At 32.2% G+C, this 16,421-nt stretch overlaps 3 protein-coding genes across 4 annotated transcripts; all 3 read right to left on the bottom strand.

Moving 5' to 3' along the window:
* Positions 1 to 132: 132 nt before the first annotated feature.
* LOC106409481 (accelerated cell death 11) lies at positions 133 to 7,563 on the bottom strand. Its single transcript, XM_022708899.2, has 4 exons — positions 4,670 to 7,563; positions 4,226 to 4,398; positions 3,451 to 3,599; positions 133 to 3,177 (listed from the first exon to the last, which is right to left on the bottom strand). The coding sequence occupies exons 1-4, from the start codon at positions 4,844 to 4,846 to the stop codon at positions 3,071 to 3,073; spliced, it is 606 nt and encodes a 201-aa protein (XP_022564620.1). The 5' UTR covers positions 4,847 to 7,563; the 3' UTR covers positions 133 to 3,070.
* A 218-nt stretch (positions 7,564 to 7,781) lies between these two features.
* On the bottom strand, positions 7,782 to 9,080 carry LOC106409111 (membrane protein PM19L). The gene is made up of 4 exons (XM_013849794.3): positions 8,747 to 9,080; positions 8,292 to 8,511; positions 8,185 to 8,230; positions 7,782 to 8,006 (listed from the first exon to the last, which is right to left on the bottom strand). Exons 1-4 carry the CDS (start codon positions 8,871 to 8,873, stop codon positions 7,926 to 7,928), a joined length of 474 nt encoding a protein of 157 aa, XP_013705248.1. The 5' UTR covers positions 8,874 to 9,080; the 3' UTR covers positions 7,782 to 7,925.
* Positions 9,081 to 9,262: 182 nt separating this feature from the next.
* LOC106411386 (disease resistance protein RPS6-like) lies at positions 9,263 to 14,124 on the bottom strand. 2 transcript variants are annotated; one of them, XM_048760224.1, is made up of 6 exons: positions 13,327 to 14,124; positions 12,002 to 13,133; positions 11,617 to 11,922; positions 11,097 to 11,504; positions 9,542 to 10,656; positions 9,263 to 9,471 (listed from the first exon to the last, which is right to left on the bottom strand). In XM_048760224.1, the coding sequence occupies exons 1-6, from the start codon at positions 13,782 to 13,784 to the stop codon at positions 9,468 to 9,470; spliced, it is 3,423 nt and encodes a 1,140-aa protein (XP_048616181.1). In that variant the 5' UTR covers positions 13,785 to 14,124; the 3' UTR covers positions 9,263 to 9,467. The 2 variants fall into 2 exon arrangements, with proteins under 2 accessions (XP_048616181.1, XP_013707590.1); XM_013852136.3 differs by having other exon boundaries at positions 9,556 to 10,656; positions 13,327 to 14,120.
* Between the last annotated feature and the right edge of the window lie 2,297 nt (positions 14,125 to 16,421).

The raw sequence follows: 16,421 nt of genomic DNA, 5'->3' as shown, positions 1-16,421 counted from the left end.
GTACCAGAAAGGCACATGACATCCTCCTTGAATAATTTAACACTCACTTCATCGCTATGCACAAAAAGAATCTCCACATACAGCTGGTTAATAAATACTCTAGTCCTCTAACAAAATTATTCCATCACTCTTATATATTCTTACATAATTAAAAAAAATTGTTCGCCGGTGTTTTGTTCAAGTAACTATATACAAACAAAAACTGCATGCATGTTATTGCTCATAAACACATCCTCTAATAATTGCGCCAGACGTTACGAGTGATTAGAACAGGTTAACCCATTGGACAAAAAGGTTTCAAATAACAACAGAGGCTTGAAAATATGCTGAACACCTACTCTCTCACAACTAAATGATTGAAGCTCCTGAGCGTTAAAATTTACACAAATACTTGGCTCTCTACTTCTGCTGCATAGGAACTCCTCTAATCATTACCTAATGGTAAAGAAGAAACCTCGACAAAGTGATGTCAGGAAAACAGTGCCTTATGCTGGACTCAATGCTCGAGCTTTGAGAGGATCTCTAGCTACCATCAATCCCCAACCGTCCCAAGGTGAGCTATCTTGCTAAGCAAGCAACTTAGATCATAACTAAAATTTCCCACCCTAACAAATATCACAACACATGTGTTGATGGAAGACAGCCATGGTTAAACACGCCGGTTACATCCCACAAACTCTCACGCAACTCAGTAGCTACCCAACGAGAACTCCATAACTACGCAATAAAATATACAGAATCACTCTCACATAACCAAGTTTCACAAAGAGATATCGACAAGTACCTTGCTAAACTGTAAATACCAAATCATATACGAAGTTAAATAAAACATTCCTCTCCATCACACCATGTTAAACCTATTAACTGAAAACATCATCACCGCAAGAAAAACACAAACAAACTCACATATTGCTTCACTATGGAACAAACAACCGAGCTCCACCATAATATACAGTATCAGGTAAAAAAATGAAACAACAACACACACAATGGTCAATACACAACAATTAAACTACTTCAGAACAAACATTTAAATATTCACATTTTCAAGTGTCCAATAAAATTATAAAAAAATTAGAATAATTTTATTATAAACTCACCCGCCCGTAGGGCGGGCCATCCCCTAGTATTACATAAATTTTCAGTGTCGTGTATTTTCCTTTCAAAATTTTATAGTAATGAATATTCTATACTGAACTAAAAAAAATTCAAAAATACTTCATTAACTCTCAAAATCGTGCTTATATATTTATTAACCGTCAAAGTTGTTACTCATCTGATAGTTCATTAACTCTCAAAATTGTGCTTATATATATTGATCGTCAAGGTGTTAATCATCAGTTAATTTATCAAAATGACGTTATTTGGATAAATTCTGTAAAATTAAAAATTAGTTTTTTGGGAGGCTTAAACTCTCACAATGGTGGACAAGTAAGAACATATTAACTCCAAGATCAAAGTAACTTTCTTGTATAAATTGTATATATAAATTTATATATAAGTTTTAGTTTAATCAAATAAATGTTATCATATTTTTTTGGTTTTAGTTTTATCAAATAAATCTATAATTACTTCTGTTTTTAAATTTAACTTTAAATCTTGTTTTATAAATTTAAATTAATTATTATAATTTAAATATTTACTTATAGTATTGCTAAATATTAAAATATATTGTAAAATTTTGAATTTTGTGTTTTTATGTATATAAAGTTACATTTAAAAAAAGACAATTAAATTTTCAAAAAGATATTTCAAATTTTAATAGTACTAATAAAGTACTAATTTAAATTAACAGCAATTTAAATATAAGCACTTGAGAGTTTGAGAGTACTAATTTAAATTTTACTGTCAATATATATATATATATATATAAGCAAGATTTTGAGAGTTCATGTAGTATTTATCAAAAATGAGGTCGTTATTGATAAATTAATGGTTGATTAGCATCTTTGACGGCCAATATATATAAGCATGATCTTGAGAGTGCATGTAGTACTTTTTGATCTTTTTTTTAGTTTAATATGAAATATACAGTATTACAAAGTTCAAGAAGGAAAAAGTACGCTACGTAAATTCATGTAATATTTTTGGATTTTTGTTTAGTTTAGTATGAAATTTGCATTATTAAAAAAATCGGGAATAAAAAGACGCGATGCGAAAAATTCATGTTGAAATAAAAATCTTTTTCCAACTTCTGTATATATAATTATTCTAGGGAAAAAATAAATGTTTGTTTTTCAGGTAACCAATTTTTTTTTCGTATGTGAGCAAGTGCATCACTATTTGACCGGTCACCCAAGTGACTCACACGTAAATTTATAAGAATTATTACCTATTTTAATATATGACTTTCTTCAAAAAACTAAGATCCTGTTTATTATAGGATCGAAGCATTTAAAATTTAATATTTACCACACTTACTATAATATTAAATACATAAATTACAATGTTACATTTCAATTATATACCAATTTCAGTATACGGACACAAAACCTAGAATGATCCAAATCATATAAATACCTATTTTAAGCCATTTGTGTAAGAAATATTTAATGTTCATATCAGTCTTTTAGCAATTTTTAAACTATAGAGACTTCATTTTCTTTTCTTTACCATATACAAACTCTAAGCATTCCACGTTGTGGAGTTCATAATAAAATATAACGCATTCTTGCTACTTAAGCCGTTCGGTGACAGTCAAAAACTGAAATCGTTGTACGGTGGAGGATTAGAAGTTTGACATTTGATTAAGATCGCGTACACTTGTCAAAAAAAAAAAAAAGACCCCGTACACTTATAATAGTTTAAAACCACACCAAAGAGGTTCTTGTAATAGTTCAGCTTTTGGATCCCACAAATACTTATACATATATAATATATATATATATATATATAATACATATTTAAAGAGCTCCAATGGAAAAGAACCTTCATTGGAGGTGGTCTAATATTATTAATAATAGTAACTTACATTGATTGACAAATATAGAAGATAGAGTAAAAAGGAGTGATCACGAAGGGATACCATGGTGTATAAATTTGGCCTAGGCCATGTAAGTTTACAGAATCTTCACCAATCAATACCAAGGTTCTTGGAGAGGAAGAGGTTGTCAAGATAATTGGTTACTGATGCTGATGCAGTAACATAGCTTTGAGCATGGATCTTAAACGTTTCCTCTGTAAAGATTCAGAATGATATGAAAGAATGTATAGTTAGACTTATCAAAAAAAAATGTGCGCAGACAGTAATTTTGTAGCCGTCAAAACATAACGAAGGCTAGAGAGCGAGCCCACCATGTAACACCATCATTGTGATTTTTCTTAGCCTTAGGGATGCATTAAACGACCAGATTATCTTACTTGAATAGCTCTCATGGATTAGTTTCGGTTCAGTTCATATATTATTCCAGTAACCAAAATATATAAACGTTTAAAAAGCTCATTACTTACCAGTTTCATTGAACATTCCAGATAGCAGCGTCTTGGGAAGAAGAGACCCTATTCCTGTAGCAACAGCCTGCTGAATAGCCCAGCCATGGTGCGGAGCAAACACTTGATTGTAAGCCGTGAATGTTGCATCTCTTAAGGAGTGATCAGATCTACGAATCAGTTTTAAGAACACATCAAATCTTGTGATCTTGAAAGATAAAAGACAATGATAACAAAAAATGTGTACTCATATGAGCTAGCATGGCATTCTCAGAAAAGCAACTGCATAATGTGTTAATTTATATGGTTCCTGGGGTTAATTTTCTTATAAAACCCCTACATTTATTTGTCCTTTAAATTTTATTTATAATAATATTTAAATAAATATCCACAATCGGACATGATTGTTCTTTATATAGTCACTAACTAATTTTATTTATTGTTGCTTCAAATCTATTTATTAAACCAAACTTTTTTTTTCAAAGCCGCATAGATGGATGTCATCTTTTTTTTTTTGAAACTCTAGATGGATGTTATCCAAACTCAATTTTGACATAAAGTAAAACGGCATCCCTTTTATTGTTGGACCTGATCTCCAGGACCATCGGCGCTCCCATCCTATATTACTAACCCTTTCGCAAAAAATAAAAGGAATGAAAACTACAAAATAAAATGTACTTCTAGAAGATTCTGCACATAATAAAAATATAAAATACTAAAAAAAATTGCAATGGCATATGAAAGGTGACAGGGCATTTCTTTAAATATGTTGTGAAATGTCTTCAAGAACACTTACTCAGTGTCTAATAGCACTTCGCACATAACTCTCATCATTTCAAGACTACGCTTAATCCGCAAAAGGTTTCTTGTATGACTACCAACTTTCCTTACGCAGTTTGCCTCTATATCTCTGTCAACCATTAGCTCTAATGTCGGTGTTAAGTTCGACGCCTCGGCAAGATCGTTCACCTAAGAAAGGGTTGTATTTTAGCATATTCAATATTTTTCATTAAGTCTAAAACTTAAGATAGTTTTCGTAGGTTGTATTTTAGCATCTGCAGCTTGAATATATAAACAGGAGCTTGTTTTCAAAATTCTTATTCATTAACTGTTATTTATACCCCACACAAATCAGGTTGTCTATTTAAAATTTAAATCATACATAACTTTTTTTTTGGGTCAAAGAACCATATATAACTATGTTTTAAATTCTTTTCATAATCAAGGCGAGGAGACATACCTTGGTAACATAGTCTATCTCTGCAAACCTTGGAAACATTCCTGTTTTGAGGACTTTAAATACGACGAAAAAGCGAGAGCAAGCATCAGAGAAGTTCTTAACAGGCACGTCCAAACCAGGCGTATTCACAATGACAGCTAGTTCCTTGAACGCATCCACAATTCCTTTCGACGCCATTGCCGATTTCTATTTTTTTGCTCCCTATTTTCAGTGTATATGATCTTGTGAATGATTTTCTTCTTTCTTTTTTTTTCTGAGGGAGAAACGTTGGGGTTTTTAAGATGAGTCATTTGGAAACTTGTCCCGCTTGCCAACAAAACACAAATTTCATATTTTACATCTTTGTTACTAAATTCAAAATTGTATAGTGCGAATAAATGTCAAGGAAAACGGATGAACAAAATACGTAGAACCCACTTCAACATGCATTCACACTATATACACAAAGTAATTCTTTTTTTTTTATTATAAATTAATAAGGTTAAGACTATTATATTTTATTATTTTTTCTCGCTGTAAGTTTAGCAAAATATTTCTCGTTTATATTTATATATTTTGAAGTATAGTTTTATATAAATATATGAAAAAATATTTTAAAGTATATATAATGGAATTATTTTACATATATGTTTTTTATGTTTTCTTATTCTTTTACTTGGTGTATAGAAAATATGTACCTTAAAGGCAAATGCATTTTTAGGTTTAAAATGATAAAGAACATCAATATGTTTTGAAATGGTTAGAAAAATTAAAGATGACTTTCAATGTGAATAAAAACAAAATATTTTGTTTCTATATTCTAACTGAGAAATTGTTAAATTATATTACATGTTTCAATATTCTAACTGAGAAATTTATTAATTTATCGTTCTTATTGAGTATTAATTTATATAGTTTCTTTTGTATATCTATGTCTATATATATTTAGCTCTATATGTATGTAGTTATATTTAGCTCTATGTGTGCATTTTAATTTAGGTCTATGTGGGGGTGTATATATTTAGGTTTATATGTGTGTATATATATAGGCCTATATATATTAAAACACATGTGTTTCTATAATTCTAACATCCAGTCAATTCAATCTTCTATATAAAAAAATTTAAGTTACCCTTTGGTATATATGTATATGTATATATCTTTATGTATACACATGTTTCTATATGTATATACCAATCATAAAAATAAATTTATAGATAAAACCAAAATGTATATGTATATTTTATATTATTGATGAAATTTTTTATTACAATGTTCTAGAAAGCTAACTTTTTTTGGAAACATCGTGTTTTAATGGTTAATGTTTAAATTTTTTTACACCAGTTATAAGTTTTGATTTCCAGAGGATATAACTTCTTGCATATTATAGGATGCAAAACAGGATGATGGGGAGCTGCATTAGAAAAGCATTGTTCGTGAAATTTTTCTTCTTTATTGCACATGTTACAAATATTTAATCATTATATGCATTTATAGATGATGTATTTTGATCAGTATTAAAAAGAAAAGAACAGAAGGATAACACTTCCAAAAAAGTTTGTAAAAGCTTTTAGTGCATCAAAATTCTTTTAGTTACAAGAATGCTTTGATGCCAAAGAAAAAAAAAATTACAAGAATGCTTTGTAATGCTATTTTTTTGGCTAAGAATGGAAATATCATTTTAAGAAATAAAGGATGAGAATCATCAATAGTGATTATTAAATAAATGAGAGACCTCAAGAATTGGGCACATGGCAAAAAAGGTAAAGAAATGCTAGGAAACCCCAAAGGATACTTCATCCGTTCAGCTTGGTAGCAAACATGAGAAGACAAAACCGATATAAACTTGAATTACTTGGGAGATCAAGCCGATACTGGTACGTGTTTTGAAAATGAAAATTACATGAGCAAAAAGCTAAGGTTAACCTAATTGACTGTCTTAGATTCTTCGTACTTTCCATAGCCTAGAAGTTGGTAGAATTGTATTTGTAATTGATGGTATACTTGGTGATTTTGTAATGATTTTGTTTTTCTTGCCAAAATAAATGATGTATTTATTTAAAATTTACTTGGTTTTCTTATATTATTTGATGTATATAAAATATGTTTCATAGATTTTAGATATAATTTTACTAAGTCTCATCAAATATATTAAATTTTAAGAAAATATAAATATGACCCCATTGTAAATATAAAATATGGGATATAATAGTTTATTTGTATTTATAGAAAATGTACATACATATAAGTTATTAATTTACAATTTTAATGGGACCAAATTATATAAGAACTTCTAAAAAATTATTATCTTATCGATTTGTGTCATATTTTGAACCTACTCAATTTGAGATCGGATAAATTAATTAATTTATGGTGTTTATTAATTTATGGAGTATTAATTTGTAGAGTTACTATTGTAGTTTGACAAAAATAATCGGTAAAGATGCTATTCGAAAACTAATTAATTTGTTTGTGGGTTTATGCCTTTAGGGCACATATCGCATCAAGAAGACTTGTAGTGTACCTTAATAGGAAGTTTCCGGTATTCATATCATCCAATGACTATGAGTCCAAATTTGTACCCATTTCAAACCTCTTTTTTTCTGACCTCCTTTCATCTTTCTTATTCATGCGTATATCTCTTCACAAAAATTGAAACGTAAGTACGCATATTAAAAGTCCGCGATACGCTATTACACACGGATGTCTGAATTTCAACGCGGACTCTTCGATTCAATATTCAGAAATTCGAGAAGAAAGAGATGCGGATCCCTTGTGTTCTTGACTTCTTAATATTTGTTGTCGGCAAAGTGTCACTGTCAGACGATCAAATTATATTGGTTTGGCACAAATCCTATCAAATAGTGTTGTATTTTTAAGAAGACCTTGGATTGATAACAGCCATGAGAGGAGAGGAAAGAGCTTATGAGAGGTCAACCATATGTATCTTCGTGGGCATAGCAAATGGGAACAAAAAGATCCGAACTATGTTTTCTAAGCGTTTTATGGAATACTCCATTGACATATTCTAATATTATCTTTTCATTATTTTTTAAATTATTTAATTATTTTTAAAAAAATTATATACGTGATTATGGAATGCATTTATTCAAACCATGCACAAAATCTCTTGTAATCAAACAAACACACAAGATAAATCCAATCAAATAATCCAAACCACACAAATACACAATCTTCAAATAAGCAAATTGGATAATAATTTATAAATTACAAAACAAAGAAATAAAAAGAAATGAAATCCGTTTTAGTTCTTCGATTAGTTTCGAACTCCGTATATAGCAGCGATATAGAGAAGTTGTGTCGCCGAAAGTATTATTAGAAATGCCTCCATTGTCCTCTGCCGAAATAAAAAATAACTGAATCATTTTTTGCTCACTAATTGAGTTATTTAAATAAATGCTTTTAGTCATTCACATTTAAACTACTCTTCTTCTGAAAAATATATGTAAATAACCACTATACATGTTTATTCCATAGACCTTTGCAATAGTGTAACATAATAGAAGTTTACTTACCAAACGAGCATTTCTCATCCCAAGTTCAATTTCCTTGCATCCAAATCTGCACAAGTACATTCAAGAAACAAACGACTTTAATATATGTAAATGAATATTATGACGGCCGCATCGCTAAAACTGTAAGCGACCAAGCAATAGTGGCGGCAGAGACAGCTGCCGGAAGACTCGCTGTAGTCCATGACTGGAGATGACTGAAACCGGAGATAACAGAGGCTGCTCCAGCAACTCCGGCTATTAAAGCAAACATCACAAAGAACCCAGTGGCGGCATTGCCCATCGGAAAATATATTGGCGAGAAATGAGCGGGAAGGCTGAAATCCGCACCTTTAATTTTTGAAAGAAAACAACAACTTAAGATGATTAATTCAAACTATTATTAATTTTTTAATGAGAATGTTTTAAATTTATTTCCAAACTACCATATTATTTCATCTTGATTTTTTTTCAGATTTGTGATGTTGTACAGTTAGTGACAGAAAATCGTAAAGTTATTTTGAGAAAAATGATTGATTAATTATGAAATTACAAGCTTTTCTATTACATAAAGAAAATTATATACCAATAGGAAAACCATGGCTGATAGCTTTGTTCATGGACCATGCTCCAATTCCAAGAACAATGGCGTACATACAGAAATTCAGGAGTAAAAGCAAAGAGGCCACTGGTTTCATCTGCTGTTCAGCCATTTTTTCTTGTCACCCTAGACAAGAAAAATCCAGAGCTATGTATTTTTTTTGAAAAGATATATTTTAGGTTAAAATCTTCACAATTTTGGATGTGTAATGATTTAAGACCTTAGGTTTATATAGGTTTGATTAGACGGTGCCTTTCTTGGTTAAGGCTGTTTGGTTTTTCTGGATTCGTAAAGGCAATTAAATTCTTGTTCTAGCAGGCTGTAAAGTTGCGTTGCTGTTCTTCTTACAAAGAATCTATGTTTTGCTTCATCCACAGGACATAATTAAATAAAAGTAACTAAATAAAAAACCTTTGAAACTCAAAAAGATTCTTTGGTTCATTTAGTTTCTTTCGCAATTTTCTTGTTTTATGTAGCTTTTAGTCTTTCCTGTATTATACATGCACATAAATATTCAGTTCATTATAAAATACAAGTATTATAACACATCAACATTCATTATCCATTTAATAGACTTTAAGAAAAGAATAAGAAACGTGTATGATAAGTACCAATATGCAAAAATAACGTAAGTAAGAAGTTAACAAAGGAAATCATCAATGAGGGTACCGTGAAGAGCAAGCCAATAGGATGTGCTATTCCGTATTTATCTGCAGAAATAATCCAGTGGTCTATATTATATAAAAGATTTGTGATACATAGAGTATTGTATTCACTTACTTCTGAATGCTTACCCGAATTCGCTTTCTGCTTCTCTTCGTCTCTATATCGCTATATGCACATTCTTCAGTCTCATGACATCCATCATCAGCCATATCTTCTTCATCTACTTCAATAGGAGAAGCCAAAGAGGGAGTATTGTCATCTGAGAGTCTTATACCACATCCTTTTAGTTTGAGTCGAATACTAGAAAGGCGAAACTCTATCTCAACTTGATTGCAATCTTGGTTTAGAGGGAAATGACAGTCAAATATAATCAGATGATTATATTTCTGATGTAAGGAGAAATGTCTTGGATTATCAGGCTCAAAGTAGTTCCCGTGCTGGTCTCTAAACCGGCAATGTACCTGAATGTCTATAAAGAACAGCAGATGGCTAACCGTTTCTTCGGAAACCACAACACAAGCCTTGAAGTCCAAGAATGATTGTTGACTAAGAGTTGAACGATGTAAAGGGATTGTAAGGGAGCTTGCGGTAGACCGGTGAGTAAAATATGGAGGCACTTCTACACCTGGTAAGATCAGATATTCGGAAGCTGATTGTTGAATGAATGCTTCTTGATTCAAATTGAAGCAGTTGGTGAAAATAACTAATGACAAGGTGGTGCCAGCATCATTGGTGTCTTTTTCTTCCTCTGGCCATCTAACTTCAGTCAATTTCTCACAGTCTGAGAAGTAAACCTCAAGATTACTAAGTTTGAAAACCTTTGGTGAGATGGATTGTAGCTGCTTGCATTCCCACATCTCCATAGATTCAAGGCTAGAGAAGTTTCCGATGCACGGAGGAACTTCTTCAATGGCTGTTTGGTTTAGAAAGAGAGTTGAGATATTGCTTGAGATATCTGGGAAGCTTCTCAACTGAGAGCATCCATTAAGATTGAGGCGATAGAGAGATTTTAAGTTGATGCCGGTTGGGAGAGTCTCTAGACTTGAGCATCCTATCATTTCCAAAGTCGTGAGTTTGTTGAGATTTTGAATCGATGAAAGAGTTAGCTCCACCAAACTAGAACAACCATTGAGATCAAGTTTCTCGAGTTTAGTCATCATTGAAAGATCTGGGATTTCTTTCAAGTTTTCACATCTTGAAAACACCATTTTCTTGAGGCTTGTAAGAGGCTGAACAAAACAGTACCAAACACTATTTAGATATTTTTAAACTTGGGTAAACATCACGTGAATCATTTCTTTCCCTAACTATTAGACATTTATTTATTTTTGTTTGTCAACAACATATAAATGCCTACAACATGCATTCTACCAAGTTTGAACCTCTATTGTGGCACAACAATATTACTAGCACAAACCAATAGGCTACATGTGCCAGTCTACTATTAACATTTCTAAAGACCTAGTCACTAACTTAATTAGGGGATTTAAGATATACAGTTTGTAGTCTTTTCTTTTTCATAGAAAATGTGTGTTATATTCAGTGAAAAGATTTACGAAAATCTTCAGATATGGTACTTTGCATGTTTTCAAAAACTTACTTTAAAATTTTAAATATAATAATTTCAATCGTTTGTAATTAAACAGTTTTAGAAAAAACAATGTCATACCTGAACTCCTTCCCAAAATCTCTCACTCTTGATTTGCTCCATGTGAAGTTCAACGAGAGACTCTAAAGGCAATTTAAAGGGGTATTTTGCGATAGCTGTTTGGCTTAGATTGAGCTTTGAAATGTTACTTGAGATCAAAGGAAAACTTTGCAGCCGTGAACATCCACTGAGATCAAGAGAACTTAGAGACTGGAGGTCGATTCCGGTGGGAAAGGTGTCCAGATTTACACATCCTTGCATGTTCAACTCTGTCAATTTATTGAGATTCCGAATAGAGGAAGGAAGCTCCACCAAACTTGAACAACCATGAAGATTCAATGTCTCAAGATTGGTAGCTGTTGAAAGATCCGGGATTTCATTCAGGTTTTCAGACTTGGACAAATCCATATCTTTAAGGCATGTAAGTGGCTGAACAAAAAATAGACAAAATAAAAATTAACTACTCACCAAGTGAAAGGTCTCTTTTTAAGAGGAAACCCATTTTTAGTAATAAGCAGTTTGAAAATATATTGGAACTTACCTCAACTCCGTCCCATAGCTTCACGAGGTTGGCGTTAGGCATTATGAGTTCAACAAGATATTCAGGACAGAAACTAGAAGGCATGTATACCATTGGACATCCCGGCCAACTCAATAACTTGAGTTTGTCCGGAAAATTATCGAATCTTTCGGGTAGTAACCATCTAACTTCTTTCTTCCTCTCCAGTGACTTCTTATAGAATTTCAGAAAACGGAGATTAGTCATCTCGTCGAATGCATTCTCATGTATCCTCACCATACTAATCTCATCTAAATTCATGGATATACCTATAACCATTTCACTCCCCTGAAAAAAAACAAGAATCGTTATATTGGTGGAATGACAATTTCCAATATTCTTATGGAAAGAGAAAGAAAAATCTTACTTTGGAACTTCCAAGTACATTGCAAACATCCTTCGAATCCATAAGAAACTCTCGTTTTCCAGGCTTGTTAGACTGTGTACGAACAACTTCTTTACCTATCTCTTGTACCAAACTATGCATCTCTACAATATTTGTATTATTCCACGATGGTTTTACACTAATAAGGGACTTATCAACTAGGTTTGTAAGACCTATATTAACATTCAACCCACTATCTGCAAACATCAGTTTGATTCTATCAATTTCCATACCATTGAAGAAACATGCGATGTGACGAAATATTGCTTTATCTTCTTCGCTGTCTAACGCATCATAACTAACTCTTAGCCCTTTTACAATATCTCTGTTTGGACTTTTTCCAAGCCTCGATAACATATCTGTCCAATACTCCTTGTTCCTCCTTTTCACAGCCTTACCTAGAATCTGAAGAGCTAAAGGAAGACCACCAGCACACATGGTTATTTTAGAAGCAAGATCCACAAAACCATCAGGTGGATAGTTTTGCACAAAAGCTGATCGGCAGAACATCTCAAGCGCTTGCTTTTCTGATGGAAAACCAACCGTGTAAATATGACCAATCCCATGTGCCTCAAGAAGATGTTTATCTTTTGTAACCACAATGATTCTACTCCCAATTCCAAACCAATCATCTCCACCAGCCAAGGCCTCTACCACCACTTGATCATCCAAATCATCAATAACGATAAGAACTTTTCTGTGCATAAGCCTATCTCTCGCAGCCCCAAGATGATCTATTTTTATGTGCACATAGCCTAAAATTTCAGACAAGAACTTTCCTTGCAAACTCAACTTCATGTTGTAATCATCAGAGTTAGCTCTCCTATAATCTTCCAGATTCTTAGATATGAACGCACTATCAATGAAAATTCTACCTTCGAATTGATGTGAAAGCCTATCAAATAGAGCTCTTGCAATGGCAGTCTTGCCAATTCCCGAAGGACCCCATATCCCAACCATCCTCACTTCCTCAGATTCTACATTCAACAATACACTCATCTTTGCAATATGATCGTTGATGCCGACAAACTCATCAAAATCCCTTGATGGAGTTAAATTAAGTTTAACCAAAATATCAGCTACGATCGCTTCAATCATTTTTGCTTCATTATCCCTGACATGGAGAAAATATTATATTACAAACCATGAAATAACATGTAACAATTGGTGTATTAGTGTAACAAGTTGTATAAATCTTTTTTTCTTTGAGTATCATATTTTTTTTAATTCATATAATAAAGTACCACTATAATTTTAAATTTTTTTTATAAAATAAAAAATAAAAAATCATGATAATAAAGTTATACCAGTTTCGAGAATGATGTCCTTCTAGATTTGCAACATCGGTTAAAGCTTGCCGCCACAGCTGTATCTTGCTCTCTGTTCTGTTCTTGCAAGTCTTGTCAAAAGCTTCACCAAACTCACCCAACTGTTTTCTAATATCAGAAGGATCCAACCCGTAGAAAACGGGTATCACAATCTGCTCTAGCTCCTGTTTGCATTTCACAATCTCCAGCAACTCGTCTAGGCACCATTTGGAAGAAGCATAGTTTTTCGAGAACATGACAACCGCAATCCTTGAACTCCTAATTGCCTGTAGAAGCTCTGGTTCGATCGCTTGGCTTCTTTCTATCTTACTGTCTTTGAAAGCAATGATCAATCTGAGATCCAGCTCCTTAAGAAAGTGACTGAGGAATGTTTTGCGGACATCTAGCCCCCTGAAGCTAGGGAAGACGTCAAACACCCAATTGCGTGAAGAAGACATAACGAAACACAATTCGTAGGGAAGCAACGCTCTGAATAATAATGCAGATTCCGAGGAGAATCTAAAGGCTTACCATCTTCTTAGCAATAATGAAAGCCTAATCACAGATCAGCTAACAGAAACAGAGAGTGAAAAATTTCATGAATGTCTCTTTGGGTTCTCTTTTTTTTTTTTTGTTCCTCTATATAGGAAAATGGTTTGGCTAACAAAGAACACTCAAATCTGAAATAAGTTATTTTCCTCGAATTTTACCAAGATAAGGTGATAGATAGATTTAGAAAAAGACAAAGGGGCATTTCGGTTTCTCTTATTACCATGAAAGACAAAAAGAATTCGTTGTCTTAACAAGTCCCACCTTCTTTATCGTCATCGTCAACTCTGAATGTTGTCACATACTCACATGAGCATGAAAGCGAGTGATTACAACGAGTCAACAAAGGAGGAGGTACGTATGTCAGATTCACATATACATTTATGTGTAATGCATTTATTCTCATTGATTATGGTAGAATAATCTTTGTCTTTGCATTTACATGAGAAGAAAAAAATCATAAACGTCTTTTTTTTTCTAATTACAAAATGTGCTGGAGAAACACATTGCAAGATTATTATTTTTAAGGTAAAAAGTTATTCACCATCTTCAATTTTTTCTAGAATATTTGATCAATACATTATTTCGTACTAACGATGATTTGAATCAGTGATTAAAATCATGGATTAACTAACAGAAATGTGAGAAGTCACAAGTTAAATCTCATTGACAGTTTACCCTCCAAATAGTTTTATTACATGGTTAATTACAAATCTAGAACCTTGTAATTATTCTAAAAAAGAAAATTCTTTCGTACACGTTTAGTCCTACAATTCAGAACATATAATATTTAAGGAATATAATATTCAACGTTATAAGCGACATTGGCTTTTGGTTGCAGAATTCGAACTCATTGTCCACCGTAGTGATCAGTCACCCACCGGCACAGTACTGCACCAGCAGAGCCGTCCCTGCCATAAGGCCAGAGAGACAAGAGCTTTAGTCCACAACTTTTTTTACAGTTTTTTGAGGCCACATTTTTGAAATATGATTATGTTCAAGTGGTTAAAAAATTATTTTCACTTTTTGTCTGAGTTGGAGTTTGCAGCTTCAATGGTTTATGTTGGCTTGTAATGTTTTTTATGCGTGTTCCTCTTTTAGTTTGAATCATTTATTTGTTATCTATGTGTTTCTATTTTTTTCTATGTTATTTAGGGGGCGACTGGTTTTTCCGCTACCACCCGCAAACGCAGCTTTTGCGGTTGGTAGCGGTTGTCGGCGGTTTGCAACAATCACTCAAATCGCTCTAAACCGCTTCAAACCGCTCTGAATCTCATAAATTCAAAAGCTGGCTCCAGCTAGCGTTTGCGGTTGCGGGCGGTTGCGGGAGGTAAACTTTTTTTCTTTTTTTTAAAACAATAAATATACAAAAGTAAAAATATTTAATAAAAAATTTAAAATTGAAATTATGAAAATATTAAAATATATCTATTATATTTTAATTAATATTATAAAATTTTATAATAAAAACAATTTTAATAAATTTTCAAAAGTTAAAAATATAACTTTCTAAATATAAATTTTATATTTATTATAATTTTATGATTTTAGATATTTTTATAATTATATTAAATGTAAATATTGTTAATTTATTATTTGATTGTTACCGCATTTGGTAGTTAACCAGTCATAAGTCACCCGCAAACGCACCAATTTTTAACCGCAGTACCAGTCGTACAAATCTCTTAAAACCGTTAAAAATCGCAACTGCCCGCATCCACAAACTCCTGCAACCGCAACCGCAACCGCTGCGTTTGAACCAGTCAGGCCCTTAGTATTACAAATAATGATAGCAACTAGTGGTTTCTATTTTATTAACATATCTACTAATTATCTGATATTAAGATGACATAAGTACATAATAACTAATCTACTATATCATTTTATATTTCAAATAGAAAATATAATATATCGTAAATACGCCCAAAGCGGCCGCCTATACAGTCACTATACGCTATGCGGCCTTGCAACGTAGCGAAATCATCAAATACGGCTTATAATACGGTTTGTTAGAAAATGGATGTATACACGGCGAATAGTGCGCACAAACGGTGCCGTCTATACGTTTACATTTTTTTTTTGCTCTGAACATGTTTGTTTTGTTTAAATATTATAATAGTTCAAGTCTATTTGTTGGTATGTAGTCTCATTAGAAGTGTTCAATGCTTTAATAGTCATTGCTAAGTGAACTTTTTATAGTTTATTTATAGTGTGAATTATAATAGTTGCTAAGTACGATCAGTTATTTTTTACTACACATTTATTTTTCCAAAAACTGCAAAAAATCATTCAAGAGATTTTGGTATGGCTGGATCATCTGCAAATTCAATTATGAACCAAGCAGGATCTTTCAAAAATTTTAGTATTGAAAACCTTATATTCTTTTAGTATTAATATTATTTTTATGTTCACATTAATCATCAATAAATTATATATATATATGGATATATATTATATTTGTTTAGGCCCGTTTAGGCGTCCGCATATACAGCTAGGCACTAGATCACCGCACAGTGAACATATAATACTGATATCTATTTATATTG

The sequence above is a fragment of the Brassica napus genome, chromosome A2 (genome assembly GCF_020379485.1).
Source record: "Brassica napus cultivar Da-Ae chromosome A2, Da-Ae, whole genome shotgun sequence".
Classification (NCBI taxonomy): domain Eukaryota; kingdom Viridiplantae; phylum Streptophyta; class Magnoliopsida; order Brassicales; family Brassicaceae; genus Brassica; species Brassica napus.
Note: the sequence above shows the minus strand (reverse complement) of the source record. Positions and strands in the feature narration are given on the sequence as shown.

Excerpts from the sequence above, each read along its gene's own strand:
- LOC106409111 (XM_013849794.3), bottom strand. The coding sequence starts at position 8,873 with ATGGCTGAACAGCAGATGAAACCAGTGGCCTCTTTGCTTTTACTCCTG. Across the intron at positions 8,512-8,746 it reads CAGCCATGGTTTTCCTATTG|GTGCGGATTTCAGCCTTCCC; the intron begins GTATATAATTTT and ends CAAAAATTAAAG. Across the intron at positions 8,231-8,291 it reads CTTACAGTTTTAGCGATGCG|ATTTGGATGCAAGGAAATTG; the intron begins GCCGTCATAATA and ends GTACTTGTGCAG.
- LOC106411386 (XM_048760224.1), bottom strand. The coding sequence starts at position 13,784 with ATGTCTTCTTCACGCAATTGGGTGTTTGACGTCTTCCCTAGCTTCAGG. Across the intron at positions 13,134-13,326 it reads GGACATCATTCTCGAAACTG|GGATAATGAAGCAAAAATGA; the intron begins GTATAACTTTAT and ends TCTCCATGTCAG. Across the intron at positions 10,657-11,096 it reads GATTTTGGGAAGGAGTTCAG|CCTCTTACAAGCCTCAAGAA; the intron begins GTATGACATTGT and ends TGTTTTGTTCAG.
- LOC106409481 (XM_022708899.2), bottom strand. The coding sequence starts at position 4,846 with ATGGCGTCGAAAGGAATTGTGGATGCGTTCAAGGAACTAGCTGTCATT. Across the intron at positions 3,600-4,225 it reads GAAGTGCTATTAGACACTGA|ATCTGATCACTCCTTAAGAG; the intron begins GTAAGTGTTCTT and ends ACTGATTCGTAG. Across the intron at positions 3,178-3,450 it reads TGGAATGTTCAATGAAACTG|AGGAAACGTTTAAGATCCAT; the intron begins GTAAGTAATGAG and ends GAATCTTTACAG.